General features: G+C 55.9%; 3 protein-coding genes across 3 annotated transcripts; 2 read left to right on the forward strand and 1 right to left on the reverse strand.

Moving 5' to 3' along the window:
* Positions 1-1,650: 1,650 nt before the first annotated feature.
* TSSK6 (testis specific serine kinase 6) lies at positions 1,651-2,479 on the reverse strand. The gene has a single exon (XM_026500387.3). The coding sequence runs from the start codon at positions 2,470-2,472 to the stop codon at positions 1,651-1,653; it is 822 nt and encodes a 273-aa protein (XP_026356172.1). The 5' UTR covers positions 2,473-2,479.
* Positions 2,480-3,279: 800 nt separating this feature from the next.
* NDUFA13 (NADH:ubiquinone oxidoreductase subunit A13) lies at positions 3,280-12,652 on the forward strand. The gene is made up of 5 exons (XM_026500618.4): positions 3,280-3,405; positions 10,234-10,312; positions 11,576-11,647; positions 12,245-12,314; positions 12,458-12,652. The coding sequence occupies exons 1-5, from the start codon at positions 3,312-3,314 to the stop codon at positions 12,575-12,577; spliced, it is 435 nt and encodes a 144-aa protein (XP_026356403.1). The 5' UTR covers positions 3,280-3,311; the 3' UTR covers positions 12,578-12,652.
* A 118-nt stretch (positions 12,653-12,770) lies between these two features.
* Positions 12,771-21,190, forward strand: YJEFN3 (YjeF N-terminal domain containing 3). Its single transcript, XM_026500616.4, has 6 exons — positions 12,771-13,328; positions 16,634-16,742; positions 18,632-18,742; positions 18,984-19,097; positions 19,178-19,328; positions 20,925-21,190. The coding sequence occupies exons 1-6, from the start codon at positions 13,270-13,272 to the stop codon at positions 21,131-21,133; spliced, it is 753 nt and encodes a 250-aa protein (XP_026356401.1). The 5' UTR covers positions 12,771-13,269; the 3' UTR covers positions 21,134-21,190.
* Positions 21,191-21,559: the final 369 nt, after the last annotated feature.

Here is a 21,559-nt window from a genome sequence, read left to right on the forward strand (position 1 = left end):
TCTCTTAGCCTTGGTTTCCTCATCTGCCTATTTGAAGGGAGTTAGGGAAGAGCTGGCACTTAATCCCCAGGGCACCTGAGAACACAAAGGGTGAGTGAGCAGGAGCAGGGAATGGTCAGACCCACAAGATGACCAGCCTCCTTGGGGACTGTGTGGGGCTCGGAAGCAGGTAGGATTAGGGCTTAGGGAGACATCTTTCATGCAACCCAAATGAGAGACAGCACTGTCACCAAACCCACTAACCTCATGGCAACAAAATAATCCCCAACCTCACGCAGACCCTGTGGGGTCTCCTCTCCAGACATACACTTCTACCTCTCCACCTCTTTTCCCTCCCTCTCCCTCCATTCTAGCCATAGGACTTCCGTGTCATTCCCCAAACACACCAGCTCCAATGTATCTTGGGAACACTCAGAACACGTTCCTTCTACTGTTTCCAGTGGCTGATTCCTTCAGGGTTAAACTCAAATGTCTGCTTCAGTCCTTCCTTGGTCACCCGCCCCTCCCCTCACCCAGAATTTAGCATAGTTACAATTCTTTTCTTTCCACGCTATTCATTTTTACTTGGCTTTTCACATGCCTCCTCGTTGAGGACAGGGATGGATCCAAGCCTCTTTGCACAGTCTCAGAGCTTGGCACACAGTAGGCATTCAATAAATGCATGAGTGAAGAGAGGACTGAAGTAACCAGCTTGCCCAGCAGACTGATGCCCCATTCTTGACTCCCCCCACCCCCCAGACAACTTCTTTACCAAGAAAGAGCCCTTACTAAGGAGAGCTTCCACCACCACCCCACCCCATTCCAGCCATATCCAGTTTCAAATTCCAGATGTGTTCTTGGGCAAGTGTCATTTGTGGGCCTCAATCTCCTCATCTATAAACACTCAGTTTCTGTTGAGACAGACGCCCCCTCCCGCGGCCTCCACGCTGCTCCATCCTTAAACACGGAGAGGGTGCTGGGATCCTTGCTCCCCAGCCCCGCATTTCTATTGCCAGGGCCATCACGACCCCAGCACGACCCTTCGAGTTCTGTTGAGGATGGAGAGCCCAAAAGTCCAGTTTGAATCCTCCCAATTCCCTTTCGAGACCTAGAGCTAGAACCTCAACAAGACTTTCTCTACAATGGGGCGCCATGCCTGCCTTCCCCCAGGGGACGACCTCCCACCCCTATTTGGTAAAAGGGGGCCATTGCTAGAGGCAGGTGCGAGGAAGAGCGAGTTTATTGCAATTTCCAAGGAGGCAGCGCCCAGAGCGTGCCTTCCCCACCAGCATGCGCGGCTGTCTAGAGAAGGCCGCCCTCCACACGCGTGCACTCGCTTGCAGCTCCTCCAGGTAGCCACCGCCTGCCAGCAGCCATCGCTCATTCCGCGCTGGCGCAATGCTTCCATTTCCTCGTCCCTTCCCCTCCCGAGGCCTTCTACTGGGGAACAGAGGAATCGCTTGCGCCCTCCCGCTCTCGGGATCGTGGGGAGAGGAGCTAGATTCTAAACAGGGGCGACTACGGCCCGAGCCGTCCAGAGACAGGAAAAGGGGGGAATGCGCGTGCGCAATGGCGCGTGTCGGCTTCGCGGGAGTACGGAAGCGCGCCTTGCGCGCGTGCACTGCGCTTGCGCAGTGCTCGGGGCGGCGGGAATGGCGGGAACCCCGGCTTCTAGCTGGAGTCCCCAGCACGCAACCAGCCGTTGCGCGCTACCTGGCCCGCTGAGGGCCTGGCGGACGGGCTGAACTGCAGCAGTTCTGCGATCAGGGCCTTGCAGCGCTCAGACAGCTCGAGGCCATCGGGGTAGAGGACGCCACGCTTCTGGCGCCTGGGCAGACCAGCGATGTCCGAGTCGTCGAAGGGCATGCACCCGGTGACCATGACGTAGAGCACGACGCCCAGGCTCCACACATCGTACTTCTTGGGGTCGTATGGGATACCCAAGAGTACCTCAGGCGACGCGTAGGCGGCCGAGCCGCAGTAGGTGGTGCTCAGGTCAGGATAGCCGTGTGCCTGGCGACCAAAGCCAAAGTCAGTGAGCTTTACTCGGCGCTCGTCGGGGCTCAGCAACACGTTTTCACACTTGAGGTCACGGTGCACCAAGTGGTGGTCATGCAGGTAACGCACAGCCCCAGCGATCTGCGCGAAGAGATCGCGCGCCTGACCCCCGGGGATGCGCCCATTGCGCTGCACTGCCTGCAACAGGTCGGTGGCAGCCGCCTCCATCACGATATAGAGCTTCCCATTGCACACCTCGATGAACTCGAAGACGTGCACGATGTGCGGGTGTCGCACGCCCCGAAGGATGGACAGCTCGCGCGGCAGAAACTTGTTGACGAAGTCTGGCGGCGCGCGCCGCCGGTCCACCACCTTGATGGCCACTGTGCCCTTGTACTTCTTGGACGTGGCCACCTTCACCTTGGAGTAACTGCCCTCGCCTATCGTGCGTCCCAGCTTATAGCCGAGTTCGCTCAGAAGTTTGTCGCCCGACATGGTGGCGCCTGGGGCGCACGGGGAGCAGGAGGCGGCTGCTGTCGGGGGGCGGCCGGACTCCAATCTCGGGCCTAACCCATGGCGCTTGGCACCTGCACACCCGCACCCCCATGTGCCCACTCCCGGGTCCCCGCCGCAGCGGTGCCTTTTATTGCCCAGGTAACAATTTCTGCCTTGTGAAGTGACCACGGGCGTCACCCCGCCTCGGGGTGGGGGCCTCCCAAGGCCATCAGGCTTTGTGACTCATAATCGCTCTGAATGGCCCAGTTCCCATGAGAGGCTCCTAGCAAGGGGTCCCGACCACCACTCGGGAGCAGAATCCGCGCCTGGCATTGGGGCGGCTCCTCGTGAGTGGAATCAGAGCAGCAGTCGCCCCCCAGCTTCGTGTACCCAGCCCTGGCCATGTGGAACCTTGGGACGCCGATACAGTCCTGCCAAGGGGAGAAAACGAGAGAGGAGTCTTAACTCGGTAACTGGGTGACGCGGCTCCCTCAGGAGCTTGGGATCTCTGAATGGCCTCAGCACCGCACCAGAAGGAATTTGTACGGGAGGTCATTTAAGGCAAGGGCCTGGGCAACCGGACGGGCTACAGGCGTCTACACCGACTGAGCCAAGCGCCGCCTAAGAGAAGAAATAGGGAGTCCTCGGCTGCAGCCTGGCCGGCCAGTCAATCCCTCGACCTTTTGCCCAAGCTCTCCCTCTCGGTGGGGTCGCTACTCTAGCGCACTAGGTGCCCTAGCCCCGCCCAAGACATGCGCGATACGTTCCGCCACACTCATCATGGCGGCGGCCGCCGGACGTAACTTCCGCCCGCGGCCGGAAACTCGGGTCTTGCGAGCATGGCAGCATCGAAGGTGAAACAGGACATGCCCCCGCCGGGGGGCTATGGCCCCATCGACTACAAGCGGAACCTTCCGCGTCGGGGACTGTCGGGTCAGTGTCGCACTACGCCGGGGTGTCAGGGTTGGGGCTTCGGGGCGCCGCGACGGGGGGGGGGGGCAGGGAGTTTCGCGGGCCTCAGTTTCCGCTACGGTGTGACGGGAGGCGGAGCACAGGGATTCCCCCATAGCTTCGGTAGTAACGAGGATAACTGCTGGAGTTTGTCGAACGCTTACTAAGCTTTGCTTTTTTCACAGAAGAGTCGGGGAGGTCGGTCCCGTTAATTCTTTCCATTCTACAGTTGGTTAGATAGGTCGATGTAGCCCGTGCCCCGAGCCCTTGGCCACACTTCCGTTTCACAAGTGGGGAAACTAAGGCCCGAGAGAGGCTACTACGTGTCCTCAGGGCCACCAAGTGTAAAACTCGTGCTGAAACTGGAACATTGAGGGAATTTAGAAGATTCCTCTCTGGTAGTCCCTACGTGCGGATGTCCCAGGAATATGTATTCTTAAATTTTTCAAACGTTTTAAGTAACCTTTAAAGTTTTGTTATTGAGCTCAACAAAGGAAAATGTAAAAGAAAAAAAAAGTAGAAGGGGCACATACTTTGCACCTAGGGTTAACAGAGAAATGCAAAATTTTAAACAAGGATAAATAAATTTCCCATAACTCGTCGAACTTTACATTTAATGTTACCCACATGTGCCTCAATTAAATAATACATACACGGGCATGGTAAAAAAGAATTCAGACAGTGGGAAAGTATTAGGTGAAAACTCAAGTTCCCCCCAGCCACTTCTTGGCTTTTTTGTTTCCCAGAACAGCGGTTGGCAAGCTTTTTCTATAAAGGGCCAGATAAATATTTAATGTTTTGGTGACCGGATGGTCTCTGTCCACTGATGCTGCTGCTTTTTTTTTTTTTTAAGATTTTATTTTTAGGGGGCGCCTGGGTGGCACAGCGGTTAAGCGCCTGCCTTCGGCTCAGGGCGTGATTCCGGCGTTATGGGATCGAGCCCCACATCAGGCTCCTCCGCTATGAGCCTGCATCTTGCTCTCCCACTCCCCCTGCTTGTGTTCCCTCTCTCGCTGGCTGTCTCTATCTCTGTCAAATAAATAAAATCTTAAAAAAAAAAAAAAATTTTATTTTTAGCGGGAGAGAGCACGAGCAGGGGGAGGGGTAGAGAGAGAAGGACAACCAGACTCCCCGTGGTGTGGGGAGGCTGTAATGGGGCTCAATCCCAAGACCCCCAAGATCACAACCTGAGCTGAAGGATGCTTAACCAGCTGAGCCACCCAGGCGCTCCTCTGTATGACTGTTCACAAACCTAAAAGTGTTCTTAGCCCGAGGGCCATTACAGAAACAGGTTACAGGCTAGATTTGGCACCACTTTGGCACTTGACTCATCCCAGAACAGATTGAACAAAAATAATGTGATCTGAATCTCTTCAGTTTCTTTTCTCAAAGTATGACTTAACACGCAGGCCAGTGTACCCCTCAGGTGTGCGGCATGAGGTCTGTTTATACACGAGCACCTCTGTGACCTGTACCCAGACCAGGCTGCAAAAGGGTCCCAGCTCTTGGGCCTCCCTGGGCTCCCCCTAGTCAGCATGTCTGTTTTTTATTTTTATTTTTATTTTATTTTATTTTATTTTATTTTATTTTATTTTATTTTATTTATTTTTTAAAAGATTTTATTTATTTATTCGACAGAGATAGAGAGACAGCCAGTGAGAGAGGGAACACAAACAGGGGGAATGGGAGAGGAAGAAGCAGGCTCATAGCGGAGGAGCCTGATGTGGGGCTCGATCCCATAACGCTGGGATCACGCCCTGAGCCGAAGGCAGGCGCTTAACCGCTGTACCACCCAGGCGCCCCTGTTTTTTATTTTTAAGTCACAAATGTGCCCTTAATCCCGGTCCTCGTCCAGTTCGTGACATGTTAGTGCTTCCCATGTGCCTTCTATACCATTAGCTAGGGTTGGGCCTCGTAGTTGCCCCTACACACCAACTTGCATTGTAGCTTATACAAATCCGCCCCAGTCGTTCCTGGCTGCAGTGGGGTGAGGAAGAGACCCCTTCTGGTATCATGGTCTTTGTTATGTCCGTGCATTCAGTAGTTGCTTGTTGAGTGTGCATGTGGCACTGAGCCCTGTCTGGAAGAGCTCACAGCCTAGCAGAGGAGAAGAACATATCACACCAGAATTTCCCATTTTGGCAGGGCTCCAGCTAACCAGGGCCTGCTTTAGCCAGAGTGGGCTGGAAGGACCTCTCTGAAAGTCCCCTAGGTGGAGGGAACAGCAAGTGCAGTGGCCCCCGCTCTCCATCCTGCACCTCACCCTAATATGTCCTGTGCCCTCCTCCAGCCTTGCGTTTGAGCCATAGTCCTCAGGGGCAGTCTCCCCATTAGTCCTGCCATGCTCTGCTCCTGTAAGGCACACAAGTCTGGCACCCACCCTCCTCTGCCTAGATCACTTACCACTAGCGTCCTAGAACCTGCAAATCTGGCGCAGACCACCTTTAATCCAAACTGTTCCCGAAGTGACTGCTGCCCCCATCTTTTCCACTCTGTTCTCTTCTCTCCACTCCCTCTTGTGCCCAGTGGGTGACTCTTTTCTTTTTTTTCCCTTGTGTCTTTTAACATTTTTTTTTTTTTAATTCACAGACCGTACCATACAATTCACCTATTTCATGTGTACAGATCACAGATTTTTAGTCTATTCACAGTTGCATAACCATCACCAGGTCTAAATTTATAACACTCCTGGGGCACCTGGGTGGCACAGTCGGTTAGGTGGCTGACTCTTAGTTTCAGCTCAGGTCATGATCTCAGAGTCATGGGATCAAGCCGCATGTGCGGCTCCGCCATCAGCAGGGAGTCTGGTTGGGTTTCTGTCTCCCTCTGCCCCTGCCTCTCCCCCTGTGTGTGTGTGTGTGTGCACGTGCGCTGTCTCTCAAATAAATAAATACATCTAAATAGATAAATAGATAAATTTATAACACTTCCATCACTCCAAAACGAAACCCCAACCTTATGAGCAGTCACTCCCCATCCTCCCTCTCCCAGCCCCTGGCAACCCCCAGTCTACTTTGTGTCTCTATGGATTCGCCAGTTCTGGACATTTCATGTAAATGGGTTCCTATTCTGTGTGGCCTCTGGTGTCTGGCTGCTTTCACTCAGCAGGATGTTTTTATTTTTAATGTGCGTGGTGTAGCATGTGTCAGAGCTTCTTTTTTTTTTTTTTTTTTTTGGTTGAATAATATTCTTGTATGAATGGACCACAGTTTGTGTATCTATTTACCACTTCATGGACATTTGAGTTGTTGCCACCTTTTGGCTGCTTTGAACATTCCTGTGCAAGCTTCTATGTGGATATATGTTTCATTTTTCTTGCGGGGAAATTTCACCTAGGAGTGGCATAGCTAGGTCATATGGTAACTCCACATTTAACATTTTGAGGAACTGCCAGACTGTTTTCCAAATTGGCTGTACTGTTTTACATTTCTACCCGCAGTTAATTTATGGGATTTCCAGTTTCTCCACATCTGGACAACACTAATTATTTTCCTTTTCTTTTTTCTTTTTAAATCCCAGCCATCACAGTGGCTGCGAGATGATATCTCATCATAGTTCTGATTTGCGTCTCCCTGGTGACTAATGATGTGGAGCATCTTTTCATGTGTTTATCCTTTATACATTTTTTAGTTGGGCTGTTTACCTTTTTTTTTTTATTATTTTTAAATTGTTTTCGAGTGAGAGAGTGTGCAAGCACGGGGCAGGTGGGGGGGAGAATCTTAAGCAGGCTCTACACCCAGCACGGAGCCCAGTGCAGGGCTTGACCCCACAACCCTGAGACCACGACCTCAGCCGAAAGCAAGAGCGGGATGCCCAACCGGCTGAGCCACCCGGGCGCCCCAGGTTCATCTTTTCATTACCGAATTTACAGAGTTCTTTCTACATTTGGGTTACCATTCCCTTATCAGATACGTGATTTTCAGAGACTTTCTTACATTCTGGGGGTTGTCTTTTCAGCTTGTTGATGGCATCATTTGTAGCACAAAGGTTTTTCATTTTGGCGAAGGCCAGTTATGTCCATTTTTTTTTCTTTTGTCACTTGTGCTTCTGGTGTCCTAGCTCAGAAGCCATTGCCCCATCCAAGGTCACACAGACTGACTCATCTGTTTTCGAAGAGTTTTATAGTTTAAGCTCTCAAATTGAGGTCTTTGATCCATTTTCAGTTAATTTTTGTGTATGGGGGAAGGCGAAAGCACACTTTATTCTTTTGCATGTGGCTCTCCACTTATCCAATTTGCTGAAAGACTATTTTTTTCCCATTGAATTGTCTTGGCACCCTTGTCCAAAATCAATTGACCGTAAATGTGAGGGTTTATTTTTGGACTCTCAGCTCTGTTCCGTTGATGTCCATGTCTGTCCTGATGCCATGCTGCACCGTCGTGTACACACAGCTGTGTGTGAAGTTTGAAACTGTGAAGTGCGAGTCCTCCAACTTCATTGTTTTTCAGAATTGTTTTGGTGGATCTGGGCCCTTGAATTTCCATATGAATTTCACAGTCTGCTCCTCAGTTTCTGTAGGGCTGGTAAAGGGGGAAGATTGGGATTCTGATGGGATTCCGTTGAACTGGTACGTTAGTTTGGGGAGTGCTGTCATCTGAACACTGTTAAGTGCTGGTATTGAGCACAGGTTGTGTTTCCAGTTATTCGGGTCTTCCTTACTCGTGTCCTACACCCACTTCCGGGCATGCCCCTCATCAGCCTCCCCCACCAGACGGGCAGCTCCTGAGGCACAGACCCACGCTGAGGGTCTGGAATCTCAGCCTCGCCACTGTCAGCGAGAAAGAGCTGCACATTTGTAAAGGCCACCTTAGTCTTGGAATTTATCTTACACATGGGCCTACACATGGGTGCCTGGTGTGAAGACAAGGGGTCTCCATGAGGATAGCCCAGGCCTATGCCCTGGGGCTGGATCAAAAGAGGAGGCCCCTGGGCTTCTCTCTAACTATTGAAAAGAAAGAGGGGCGCCTGGGTGGCACAGCAGTTAAGCATCTGCCTTTGGCTCAGGGCGTGATCCCAGCGTCATGGGATCGAGCCCCACATCAGGCTCCTCCGCTGTGAGCCTGCTTCTTCCTCTCCCACTCCCCCTGCTTGTGTTCCCTCTCTTGCTGGCTGTCTCTATCTCTGTCGAATAAATAGATAAAATCTTTTAAAAAAAAAGAAAGAAAGAGACAGCTCTTCTAAGATGTTCCTGTCCAGCACAGGTGGTCAGCCATGTGTAAGAGCCCCAGTTGCACTGGAAGCTGGTCCTGGGCATTCGGGCCTCTCGGGAGAGGTTCTCCCTCTGTGCCCAGGAACCAGGGTGCCCTTGCTGTCCTGCCCCCTGTAACGTGGAAGTGTCTTACTCTGAGCTAATGTTTGTTTTGTTTTGCTTTTTATTTTTTATTTTATTTTTTTAAAGATTTTATTTATTTGACACAGAGAGACAGCGAGAGAGGGAACATAAGCAAGGGGAGTGTGAGAGGGAGAAGCAGCCTTCCTGCCGAGCAGGGAGCCCGACGCAGGGCTCGATCCCAGGACCCTGGGATCATGACCTGAGCCGAAGGCAGACGCTTAATGGCTGAGCCACCCAGGCGCCCCTGTTTTGCTTTTTAAAGATTTATTTATTTATTTGAGAGAGAGAGCACGAGCACAGAGTGAGAGGGAGAAGCAGACTCCCCTCTGAGCAGGGAGCCTGATGCCAGGCTCCATCCCAGGACCCTGGGATCATGACCTGAGCCGAAGGCAGATGCTTCACTGACTGAGCCACCCAGGCGCTCCTGAGCTAATGTTTTTAACGGGCTTAACTGAGGGGCTAAAAAATCTAACTAGTTTCTCATGCATCTCTGGGTCCAGCAGAGGTGCCAGGAAAACTGTGTGCCGAACTGAGTTGAAGAAGAGAGACGAGGACAGGGACAGCAGAGGCCCCCTGCAGGCAGCGAGCAGGGCCAGGACTCCCAGAGCCCCTTTGCCCCCCGACAAGTCCTAGGGAGTGGCATCACCCACCGTTTGCTGGTCATTTACCGGGTGTTAACTGGAGCTCGACCTGGCTGAGCTTGTCCGTTTTTCCCGGCAATCACAAGACCCGTTCAGGGAAGAGACCACAGCTCAAAAGATGAGAGGGTGTGTGGTGAGCCAGCCCCAGCCAGGCGGCAGGCAGCTCGGGTCTCCCTGAAGACCGCAGCAAGCCCACAACCTGTCAGTCAGAATTACAGCTCAGGTGCCTGCTGGCGTCAGTAAATATTCATGGCAGTCTCTGTCCCCTGGTGCCCAGGCAGGGGGCTTGACCTGCTGGGCCAGGAGGCAGCACTCCAGGGAGCCCAGAGGTGGCTGGGCAGGCCCTGCAGGGCACTGCCTGCCTCTGGCAGCCCCATCCAGCCCCCTGTGGGCAGCACTCAGAGAAGTGGCCCAGGCAGCCAGGAGCCACCATGGAGCTGGACCCAGCTATAGATACCATCCTTCCCCATGGAAGCACCTGCTACCTGGGAAGCAAACAACCTTCTAGAAGATTGTGGGGCCGGGGCCACCCAACCATAAACAGCAAGACCCTTGGGCTCTCCTGCAGTTCCTGCCCAGAGTGTATCTTCTAGAAACTGTGGCATGGGGGGCAGAGGTGTGGCAGCCGCAGCTGCCTCCCTTGTCAGAGAAAAGCTGAGGCAGCCTGGCGTCCCTGCCTGCAGGGCAGTTGAATGGAAGAAAGAGTGGTCTGCAGTTTTGGAGGAGGGGGTCCAAGGGAAGGGGCCGATAGACATTCTACAGGGGACAGAAAAATAAACTACAAGGGGTGGCCTGTCCCAAGGGCAGGCGCTAAGCTGGTGGCCCCTCTCCCCACAGGCTACAGCATGTTCGCTGTGGGCATTGGGACGTTACTCTTCGGGTATTGGAGCATGATGAAGTGGAACCGTGAGCGCAGGTAGGCCCCAGGCTGCTGAGGGCGGGAGTGCATCTGGTGTCCACTGGGGCCCTTTGTCAGCCCCTCAAGACCCAAGAAGTATGGACCTGGACTGAGTCCATTGCTGAACTATCCACTCGAGAAGCTTTCGACTCATAAGCGAGGAGCTCTTCACCGGGTGTCCCTTGGCCTCCGCTGCTAGGGACCCGAGGGTCTGGGTTAGGACAGCCTATCAAGTGGAGGTGGAGGTGGAGGGGTAGGCCCAGGGCTGCTTTCTTAGTGGTTCTTTGTCAGTGGTAACCAGGCAGTGAGGACAATAAAGGCTTAGAAACAGGCCATGCAAGACAATGGTCGTAGCAGCCACGTGGGGCCTGAGGCACCAAGGTGGACGGTGGCCTCCATTCAGACTCTGGCTGCCTCTAAGCTGGCCCGATGCCCTGACTGGTGACCCCTTCTCATTGACCCCTTACTGGCTGAGCCCGCCTGCCCTGCCCCACCCTGTGTTATGTGTCCTTAGCTCCCCCTTTGAGCTCACTTGCCCCCCACAAGTCTGGGAATCCCAGACAGTAGTGCTGGAGAAGGCCAGCACGTGTCAGGTGCTCGACGTTGCGGGCACTCAGACGAGGTTCGCCTTCCCAGGACCACCGGCAGAGGCACGGATGCAGTAGTGACAACAGTGTGGCTGTGGTGGGGGCAGCGGCTTGGAGTGGGGCTGCTACTGTGGGTCTGGAGGGAAGGGAGGGAGGGAGGCTGAAGCTCATCCAGACCCTTCCCTGTGTGGCTGTGAGATTCCTAGTGATGAGGGGACAGCCAGGGACCACTTGCTGGGCCACATCACTGGGTGCCACTCCCCCAGCATAGATGGGGCTGGTGGCTCAAAGACACAGAACTGCCTGCCCTGGGCTCACACCCCAGGGTTTGAAATGAAGAGGATATGGTTTTGTAAGGCCCAGAGCCCTGTGATGAAGGTCCCATCCCCCGTCCCCGGTTCCCCACAATCATCAGGCCAGGGCTATTTTTAGGATTAAGAAATAAAGTTTTTAACTGAAAAGAAAGTGTGAAGCCAGCAGTCTTGTGGATCAGTGCCTGTGCCAGCTGTGTGCCTGCTCCCCCTCCCCCACCCTTCTCATCTTCGGGCAGGTAGAGCTTACTGCCCAAGCCCTGCCCCACTCACTTGCCTCTCCCCCAACCCCCTTCCCCTCGTTGTCACCCTGTGGGTCTGAGGCCATGTCATCTACCTCCAGCTCCAGCGTGATCTAATTTGTTGGTTTTGGGGTTTCACAGGCGCTTGCAGATTGAGGACCTTGAGGCCCGCATCGCGCTGATGCCGCTGTTGCAGGCAGAGAAGGACCGGAGGTGGGGCCGCTGGGACTGGGGTAGAAAGGTCACAGGCCTGAGTGTCCCATCCTGCAGTGCAGGACCTGGCCAGAATGCATGTGGGGACTGATGGCTGTGTCCTCGCATTCATGGGGTTGCCGTCACCCTTGGAGAGGGCCCCAAACTTGACTTGAAGTAGAGACCTAAGGGACAGGATGGGAAGGCTCCCTGGAGGAGGAAACATGGAGGCTGCAGCAGGAGGGCCCGAAAAGTTTGTAGGGTGGGGGTGCCTGGATGGCTCAGTTGGTTGGGCGACTGCCTTCGGCTCAGGTCATGATTCTGGAGTCCCAGGATTGATCCTGCATCGGGCTTCCTGCTCAGCGGGGAGTCTGCTTCTCCCTCTGACCCTCCCCTCTCTCATGCTCTCTCTCTCATTCTCTCTCTCTGTCAAATAAATAAATCTTTTTTTAAAAAAAGTTTTTGGGGGGAGGAAGAGAGAAGAAGGTTCAGCATGTGCAGGGCTGGAAGTGGCAGGAGGTGATGGGGAGTGGAAAAGGGAGGGGTCTGGCAGGTCTGTTAGGCAGGGGTCCCTTGAGGTGCTCAGGTTGTCCCCCACCTCCCGTTTCATCCCCACAGGGTCCTGCAGATGCTTCGAGAGAACCTGGAGGAGGAGGCCATCATCATGAAGGATGTGCCTGACTGGAAGGTGGGTCCTGGGCGGGGAGGGCGGGGGGCCAGGCATGAGGAGGGGAAGGCAGCAGCTTTTGATCTGGCCTAGTGGGGTCCCAGTAGGCAGTGTGGGCCTGATGGGGTAGCTGCATCCCCACTTATATCCTGCTGTCTCCACAGGTGGGTGAGTCTGTGTTCCACACAACACGCTGGGTGACTCCCATGATGGGCGAGCTCTATGGGCTGCGCACGAATGAGGAGATTCTCAGCGCCACCTACGGCTACCTGTGGTACGCGTAGGGGCCTGCACCCCTCGGACCACTTGGACCCCTGCACCCTCCCCACTGGGGAAGAATAAACGCTCTGGAGACCTGCCTGCCTGTGTCCCCACGACTGAGCGACTGGCGAGTGGGGCACCACTGGGTTACACATGGCCTGGGGACGTAGAGTCTAGACCTGGGGACTCTGCAGAAGACGCCAGGTGGGGTGGCCTCAGAACCTACCTGGAGACTGCCCCTGGATCCATCAGCCTTGGCTCACAAATACGCCTGGATTTTCCTACCTCTGTCGAACCCTTCTTGTCAGCAGCACCCCCCCACACCCCCACCTGGGTCGAGGCTGGGGTTACCCCCCCAACCCCACAGCCTGGGCACATCAGTGAGTGGGGGACCTAAAGAGCAGAGCATGGGATGGAGGGGTACCAGAGGCGGGTCCCTTGGCTCCCAGGCCAGGACCCCATTATGGGGGTCGCTAACTGTCCATAGCTACCTGTCCAGGCTTCGTTTCCCTCCATTCCCAAGGCAGCTCCACTCCTGGCACGAAAGGGTTAAGTCGGCCTGCCCCCGCCAGCCAATGGCCGCGCGCAGCGCCTTCGCGGCGCCGCCTGATTGGCGAATGCACAGGGTGGGAGGGGAGGAGGCCCCCGTGCCCTGGGATGCTCTTAAAAGGCTGTGGCTTGGCAGCCGGGCTACGCGCACCCGCTCACCTCGGCCATGAGCAGCGCGGCCCGCCCGGACCCCGCGGAGGCTCCCGAGGAGCGGCGGTTTCTCAGGTCAGCCAGGGATGGAGATGCCAAAGACGGTGGCAGGGATGCAGCCCGGAGCGGGGCGCATCATGGGCAGGGGATGGCTGGGAGGGGGTCTCATGGGCAGGATGGATCAGGGGCAGGGGCATGGCCAGGATGGGGCCTGGGGGGTTCCGAGGCCCACCCCTCATTTTGCTGAAGAGACGAAGCCTGCAGCCTGCTGCTGCCAACGCCTCCTAAGCTGCGTTGCCAGGGAAACTGCATCTGCCTCAGGCTCACCCCTGAGTGAATCATTCAGCTGCACTGCTAGTAGCTCTCCCATCACCCCTCAACCCAATCCAGGCCCACCTCCCCTTTCATCTGTCCTAGGGACCCTGGAGCTCACCCTTCGTTCCCCATTTGGGAAGAGCTGAGCTCTTAGCTCCTCAAACGTTCACACCCCTCTTGGTGGCCCACCTGCTACTGTCTCCTTGACCAGAGAAGGAAACTGAGGCCTGGGGACGGAAGCCACTGCCTAGCCAAGGCTAGGGCGATTTTTGAACACATGGGCCACTGACCAGTAGTTTGGATTTGGGGTCTGGAGCTGGCAACTCTGGCTGTGTCTCCCACCTCATCCTGAGTTATCTTGTGTCCTCTAAGCCCTTGTGACCTGGGACCCCAAGCAGGGTTGTGAACCTCAGTGTAAACCAGATTTATCTGACATCCCCTTGTCTGTCATCCTCTGCCCACTATCCACTCAGGCCCTCAGGGCAGATACTGTCCAGTGACTGGCTGATGTCCAGATTGAGCCTGTAGACCCAGCACATCGTAGACATAAGGAAGCTGGAGCTGTGATTTCACCTGGGATGGGGGATGCTGGGACCAGTTGTGCGGGGTCTCAAATGCCAACTGAGGAGTGATGGGGCACTGTGGGGTGGGTAGGAGTGGAACGCGGAGAGCAAGGAGAGAGGAGACAATGAGGTTAGAAACATAATGGGCGTGTAGGTGTGGTGAGGAATTTGAATATTCTCTGAATATTGGGGAGCCATAAGCAGGTATGAGACAAGTGGCGATGTGATCTGGTGTTCAAGTTTTTAAAGCCTCCTTGGCTCTTATGTTGAGGAATTTGGGGGCCATGAGACTGTAGGCAGCCAGGTGAGCAATGATGGTGGGCTGGTGGGCAGAGGCCTGAAGGTGGAGAAGCAGGTGGAGCCAAGAGGGCAGGGAGGGTCTGGCATGGGCAACCTGGCCCCAGTTCCTTTGAAAGCAGGTCACCTCAGCATTTATGCTCTCGGGGAAATCCTGCCCCTCGCAGTTCCTCTCATCTGGGGACTGACATTGGGAGAAGCAAGAGGCACCTCATAGCTGAGCCCCCCCGCCCGCCCAGTCCCACAGTGGCCCTGCCCCCTCCCACTCCCCCACCGGCCCTAATTCCCATCACACCCCACCGAGAGCTGCCAGCATCCCCACCCCCAGGCTCCTAGCCTGGACCATCCTCCCCATTATCACTCTAATGACCAGTTAGGCAGGAAGATGATGTTCCAAGTGGTGGCCGGAGGCCAAAACTTTGGGACAGAGGAAGAAGAGGAATGGGTAGTCCTCCCACCCTTCTCATCCTCCCCTCCCCCTCCTGTGGGGGCAGCAGCCAGAGCTGTCACAGATGAAGGTGGAGGAATGAGTCACGTTTCCAAACACACCTTCTCCAATGTTCTTTACCGGGACCTGGGCCAGCCTGCCCTGGGATTGCTCTTCATCTGCCCCACTGTCCTTCAACCTTATCTGAAGTCAGCTGGGGTTGAATCTGGCTCTGGTTGCTGGGGTGACTCAGGGCATGTGTCCTCCCTGCCCTAAGCCTCCATCTCCCCCATGTGTGTGGGCCCCCAAAGTGTCTTTCTGACCCCGTTTCTCAGTTTGCCTGGCTTGGCTCCAGCCACACTGGCCTCACTTCTGTCCCTTCAAATCTGCCAGGCTCATTCCCACTACAGGGTCTTGGCCCTCACTGTTCTTCCATGTGGATTACCTCTCATAGTGCTCCAGGCCAGCTCCTCCAGGAAGCCCTCCCTGATCCCCCCTCCCACAGCAGTCTTCCTTCCTTACCTATGCCCCTCCTGCGGCCCGGCCTGATCATGCTGCAAAATTGGCCGGAAGGTTGTGGTCTCCTGCTCACAGAATTGAAGGAACCTAAAGATTCATCCCAAGAAACCTGTTATCTGTAGGTCTGCCTCTGCTTCTTTGCTCGCATCCTGTATGGCTCTGGAGATAGACACCAATGGTAGAAGTCTGTTTACTCACTTGCTTCCTGCATGACCCTGGGCAAGCCACTTGGCTTCTCTGAGTGGTTGAATGTTCTTCTGGGCCTACTGCTACCACTATACTTGCTAGGGTCTCCCGAGCTGGGGGTAGGTGCCCTTCCCCAGCAGGAAAGAGTCCTGCTAGGGGAAGCTGGCATTGGTCATAAACCCTGCCCAGCTGCCCCAACCCCTGATTCTGGAGTGAGGACCACTTCCAATCTTCAATGCCAGCTGTCCTTCTCTGCAGCCACTAAGCACATGCCCGCTAGAAGTCCCCTAAGCCAGAGCTAGCTTGGTCCCTGCTCTTAGAAGCGTCCAACACTTGATTGTCATTATCTTAAAATTCTTAATTGTTAAGTAATGCAGCCCATGTTTGCATTTTGAAATGGGCCTTGGAATTGATCTAGCCGACCCCGCCTTTACTTTTGCAAAAGAGGAAGCAAAACTTAGATGTGACAGATCCCAGTCACTCAGTGAGTTGATGGCAGACCTCCACATCACATGAGTAAGCCCCATCTCTCTGGCCACGATTATTGAAGGGTCACCGATAGGTCTGAGAGCTGTGGGCTCCACATCCACCTCCCTAAACGAGCCACCAAACTGCTCTGCAGCCTTCAAAATCCACCTCGCTCAGGCGCCTCATCCCCCAGCCCCGTCTGCCCCCTCCAGTATTCTGCAGCTTGCTCAGGGTTTTCCACTGCATGAAATTCGCCCACCACCCTCATCAGTCGTTCACGCCGCATTCCTCGTTCCGGGTTATTTCCGCGGTGGGGGTGGGCGCATCTGGGCGAGGCTCGTCTCCCACGCTTGGGGGCAATGAAACCAACATGCGCCACCACGAGTTCCTCGACCGCCAGAGGGCGCCCGTGCTTTGGGCTTCCGCTTAAACCTTCCGCCGCTCCGTTCAATCGCATGCACGTCTAACGGGGAAACTGAGGTTGGGGGTGGCGCTAGGGTCTGGCTGGGAACATTGGTGGAACGTTACTGGTTCCATCTAAGCCTCTCTCTCTAAGTCTTTCTCTCTCTGTGTCTTTGAGCGTCTCTCCCCACTCTGTCCCCCAGCACTGCGGAGGCGGCCGCCCTGGAGCGGGAGTTGCTGGAGGATTATCGCTTTGGGCGGCAGCAGCTGGTGGAGTTGTGTGGCCATGCTAGTGCTGTGGCTGTGACCAAGGTATCTGATCCCTGATCCTTGAGCTTGACCCCATCCAGATGGCCAGGCCACCAGAGCCGAGTCCTAAGCTGCATGACCCAGGTGGCCAGAATGGTCCACGACTTGAGAAGCCCCATTTTGTGTGCGGCTACTCCAGCCCATCACTCAGATGGGGAAACTGAGGCCTAGAGAGGCTCATCACTGGTCTAGACCAGGCAGGGACCCAAGACCCCACGTGTCAGTGAGGGTCAGGGCAGAGATCGGGGTCCCCAGAGATTTGCAGGCTGGGAAGCAGAGACAGGCTGCTGTGGGATGCTCCTGGGGCCCTTTGTGAGCACCCGTCTCTGCCATCTCCTGCATCCCAGTAAGGGAGACATCGGTTCCTGCAGGCTGAGGACCTCCAAATAACCCCACACTGCAGATGGGGAAACTGAGGCCCAGAGGCAGGGAGTGGCCTGCGAAGGGTAGGTCCCAGGGGGTAAGTAAGCAGAGCTGTGTCTGGATCCGGGGCAAAGCCCCAGCTTCGAGGTGCCTCCAAGGGACAAGAGAGTAATAAGCAATGACGATGCTGCCTCCCAGTTCTTTTGGCCACGGTGTCCAACCGTGGGCCTGTTTCCTCCTCCAAAGCAAGCGTAATAAACTGACACCAGTTAATAAACAAAAATGCCTTAGAGAAGTGCCTGATGGTGTCAGGGCTCCAGCACGTAACCTTTCTCTTCCTCCGTCTTCCTCTTCTTGCCCCCACTGCAGACTTCTTTCAAACACAATTTCTTTCTTTATGTAGGCTCAGTATTTTTTTTAAACGTTCCTATTTCCAAATGAAACATATCCTGAGTGAAGCTCCCGCAGGAGAAGGAAATGATGACAAGTAAAGCCCCAAAAGTAAACCCAGCGTAGTAAACTCTTGCCTGGCCCTTGCTGACCAAACATTGTTTGGTTTTGCCCTGAAAGCCCCAAGTCTGTCTAGAAGGCCCTCAGTCCCAGCCAGCCCAGACAGCATTACCCTCCCTTGGTCTCCGGTCTCGGGCTCTGGGCCCGGCATGGTGGGGTCGCAGGCACCCTCAAGGTGGGGCAGGACCTCGCTGAGACCTTGGGGAAGAGACAAAGGAATACCTAGCTCTCTGTGCAGTTGGAGGTTAGGGTACAGCCAGGCCCCCTGGGGCCCCTGGTCTCAGAGAGGCCCTGTGAGCCTGTCAGTGCCATTGTCATTCCCAGTTGATAGAGGCCAAGGGAGGTTGGGAGAGGAGAGGGGGCTGAGGCCATGCAGAGAGTCAGGGCAGGGCCGAGACTGGAACACCTGTGTTCTGAACTCCTATGTTACAGAGACTGATGCATAAGCCCAGAGAGTCTGGGAGATAGAGACAGAGACAAAGAGAGACACAGAGATGCAGGCACAGAAAGACTGCAGAGAGACAGATGGGGACAGACATACAGAGAGAGTTAGAGATAAAGAGAAAGAGAGATAGGTGATGGAAGAGGCAGATGGAGACAGACAGGGCAACTTGGTTGGAAAAGTACCCCCCCACACCCCACCCCCAGCTTTGGGGCCTCTGGGAGGGGCTGAGGCCTGGCAACGCCGGCGGGGGAGGGGCAGCCACTGCGGTGGAAAAAGGTGGAAGAATGTCTGCAACTCCGGCCGAGAATAAACAAACCACACTCGGCGCCGGGTGGTGGCAGAAGGCACGTTTTCCTCCTCTAGCTTGGCAGAGCCTGAAGCAGGGACTCTGCATCTCCGAGGAGGAACCCGAGGCCCCCAGAGGCCATGCTCTTTGCCCAGAATGCCTCTCCTCCTGTTCTATTGCCTCTAGGCCCATGCCCATCCCTCCTGCTACTCTAGGCCTCAGTTTCCCCACCTGAACAAGGAGGAATTCCAGACATCATGCCTTTGCCTTTGCTGTGCCCCCTGCCAGGTATTCCCCTTGCCTACTCTCTCCCGGAAGCAGAGGACAGTGCTGGTCGTGTGTGGCCCAGAGCAGAACGGGGCAGTGGGGCTGGTCTGTGCCCGGCACCTCCGCATGTTTGTGAGTAGCAAGGACCCCCTCGGACTCTTAGGGTCACCCCCTCGACTCTGTCCCTGCAGAAATTGCTCCCTCCTCTTGATAGTGTCCCAGGGGGACGTTGAGGCTGGAAAGGTTACAGAACAAGCCCAGTGCTTGCCGCAGGCAGGGTCTGCTGCCTGGTATCCAGGTCTGGGGGCCCAGGCCCAGCAGGAAGCCTGCAAGGGCCCCAGTGCTGACTCCTTTCTATGCCCCCCCCCCCCAGGAGTACGAACCGACCATCTTCTACCCTACACGCTCCCTGGATCTGCTGCACCGGGACCTGACTACCCAGTGTGAGAAGATGGACATCCCCTTCCTGTCCTACTTGCCCACGGAGGTCAGCGCTTGGTGGCAAGTGAGGGGGGAAGTGGGGGACGGTGCCCAAAGGCCGCCCCCTGACCTTGCCTTCTCTCTCAGGTTCAGCTCATCAACGATGCCTACGGGCTGGTGGTGGACGCTGTGCTGGGCCCTGGCGTGCAGCCGGGAGAGATCGGGGGCCCCTGCACGCGGGCGCTGGCCACACTCAAGCTGCTGTCCATCCCCCTTGTGAGCCTGGACATTCCCTCAGGCATGCCAGGCGGGGGGGGGGCATGTTGGGGGCTTGGGTGGGGGCCCTCTGTACCCCAGCTTCTGGTGGCCCTAGCTTGCCTCTGAGCCTCAGTTTCCCTATCATGGATGGCTCATGCACTCTGGGTGAGGGAGGAGGGGCAGAAGGGATAGGGAAGACCGAGGCTGCTCAGATAGGGAAGACCGAGGCTGCTGCCCAGGTGATCCCATGTCCCCCCCACCCCCACCCCAAGCCGAACATGCCCGCTGCCCACCCTGGCCCAGTTGCCTGGGCAGACGTGAGCTCACTCGGCAAAAGCCTCACCCGTCCTGGCCGCCGCCCCACGCCTGTTGGAGCCATTAGGCGACGGGCAGACGGAACAAACAGCTGCTGGCCAGCCGGACCCTCCACGGGGGTGGCCACACTCAGGGGGATGTCCCCCAGCTTGCAAGACCTCAGGGCCATCCCAGCAGGGTGCCACAGAGCAGGGGGTTAGCTATGAAGAGATGGGCTGTCTGGTCCGAGGGTGGACACTAGGGTCACAGAAGGAAGGATTAAAGTCAGAGGGAGGAGGCTTTTTTTTTTTTTTAAGATTTATTTATTTGACAGAGATAGAGACAGCCAGCGAGAGAGGGAACACAAGCAGGGGGAGTGGGAGAGGAAGAAGCAGGCTCATAGCGGAAGAGCCTGATGTGGGGCTCGATCCCATAACGCCAGGATCACGCCCTGAGCCGAAGGCAGACGCTCAACGACTGCGCCACCCAGGCGCCCCCAGAGGGAGGAGGCTTTTAGTTAGTGGCTCCAGACTCTGGTCAGAGGCACGGGAGAAGGCAAGACCCCCTAATCTGAAGGTAGAGGCTCATTTGAGAGGTGGTAGAGGCTAGGGCACCGTGAGGGAGGGGTGGGGTCCTGTCAAGTCAAAAGGCCAGATCGAGTCTGAGGGCAAAGACAGACATGTCAGGTCAGAGGGAAGAGTCTCTAGTCAGAAGGTTGATGAACACTCAGGTTGGGTAAGGATGATGAAAACTCAGGCCATGTTCTGTCAGAGGCAAGGACCGGGAGTAAGGAGACAGATCTTATGGCGGACACCTGCCTGAGGATGGAGGCAAGTCATCCTCTGAGGATGGAGAGGGGGGATCTGGTCAGAGGGGGAAGGCTGGCTAGGAAGCCTGGGTGGAAAGAGGCTCGAATCTAAGTGCGGAAGCTCAAGACTGACAGGGAGGGAGGAATGGGGACAGATGCTGGGTCAGAAGGCAGAGGCATGGTCTGACTGGGAAAGGGCAGGAAGTGGAAATGATGTAGTCTGAAGGCAGAGGCTGAGTCAAATGGAGGAGAAAAATTAGTAGCATGATGGGAGCAGGGACAGAAAAGTATGCGTGCAGACGCTCTGGTCAGAGGAAGAGGGAAACATCTCCAAGTTAGGGGAGACGCTGGTCTGAGGGCAGAGGCCCAGTTCTGTGGGAAGGCAGGTCTGACCAAGACTCACGTGTCAGAGAGCAGAGGCTGGGTCTGATGGGGAAGGGGAAGTGGGTGGTGAGGAGGCAAAACTCTCTCTTCTGAAGGCAAGCACCCCTCCCAGCTCCCGATTCCCTCCCCCTCCCGCCCCTCCTCCCTCAGGCTGGGACGCGGAGACCGGCGGCGGCGACACCGAGGATGGGCTCCGCCCCGACGTGCTGGTATCGCTCGCCGCGCCCAAGCGCTGCGCCGGCCGCTTCTCCGGCCGCCACCACTTCGTGGCCGGCAGGTTCGTGCCCGACGACGTGCGCCGAAAGTTCGCTCTCCGCCTGCCGGGATACACGGGCACCGACTGCGTCGCGGCGCTGTGACCGCCACCCGCGTCCTGGCGGCTTGGACCCGCGCCAATAAACAGACGTCCCACCACCACCTCGCCTCCTCCTTCTCTGTGCGCCGGGTTCGCCGCCCGGGTGGGCAAACTCGGGAAGGGATTTGCCACCGTGCCCCAGAGCCCAGGCTGGAGGGATGGAGGGTAGTCATCGAGTGGGACTTCCCGCTGGCCGAGAAAACTAGCGCCAGAAGAATAGAGGGTAGATTCAGGGTGGGACTTCCAGCCTGCTCGGGGTGGCCTAACGCCAATAGGATTGGAGTTAGACCCGATGGAGGATTTCTCGCCGCCTCAAGGGCTGCCTGAAGCGTGTTTGGGCAGCTTCAGGCTCGAGTCCAAGAGAGGCACGTCCCACAGGCAGTTTGGGACCCAAGGTGGAGCATGGAGAGTGGGTTGAGGGAGGGACTTC

Source organism: Ursus arctos, unplaced genomic scaffold (genome assembly GCF_023065955.2).
Source record: "Ursus arctos isolate Adak ecotype North America unplaced genomic scaffold, UrsArc2.0 scaffold_14, whole genome shotgun sequence".
NCBI lineage: Eukaryota > Metazoa > Chordata > Mammalia > Carnivora > Ursidae > Ursus > Ursus arctos.

What these genes read in the sequence shown, in the direction of transcription:
- TSSK6 (XM_026500387.3), bottom strand. Translation starts at nt 2,472, where the DNA reads ATGTCGGGCGACAAACTTCTGAGCGAACTCGGCTATAAGCTGGGACGC.
- NDUFA13 (XM_026500618.4), top strand. Translation starts at nt 3,312, where the DNA reads ATGGCAGCATCGAAGGTGAAACAGGACATGCCCCCGCCGGGGGGCTAT. An exon ending in TCCGCGTCGGGGACTGTCGG is followed by an intron (nt 3,406 to 10,233) that starts GTCAGTGTCGCA and finishes CTCTCCCCACAG; the next exon opens with GCTACAGCATGTTCGCTGTG. An exon ending in CAGGCAGAGAAGGACCGGAG is followed by an intron (nt 11,648 to 12,244) that starts GTGGGGCCGCTG and finishes TCATCCCCACAG; the next exon opens with GGTCCTGCAGATGCTTCGAG.
- YJEFN3 (XM_026500616.4), top strand. Translation starts at nt 13,270, where the DNA reads ATGAGCAGCGCGGCCCGCCCGGACCCCGCGGAGGCTCCCGAGGAGCGG. An exon ending in GAGGAGCGGCGGTTTCTCAG is followed by an intron (nt 13,329 to 16,633) that starts GTCAGCCAGGGA and finishes TCTGTCCCCCAG; the next exon opens with CACTGCGGAGGCGGCCGCCC. An exon ending in TGTCCTACTTGCCCACGGAG is followed by an intron (nt 19,098 to 19,177) that starts GTCAGCGCTTGG and finishes CTTCTCTCTCAG; the next exon opens with GTTCAGCTCATCAACGATGC.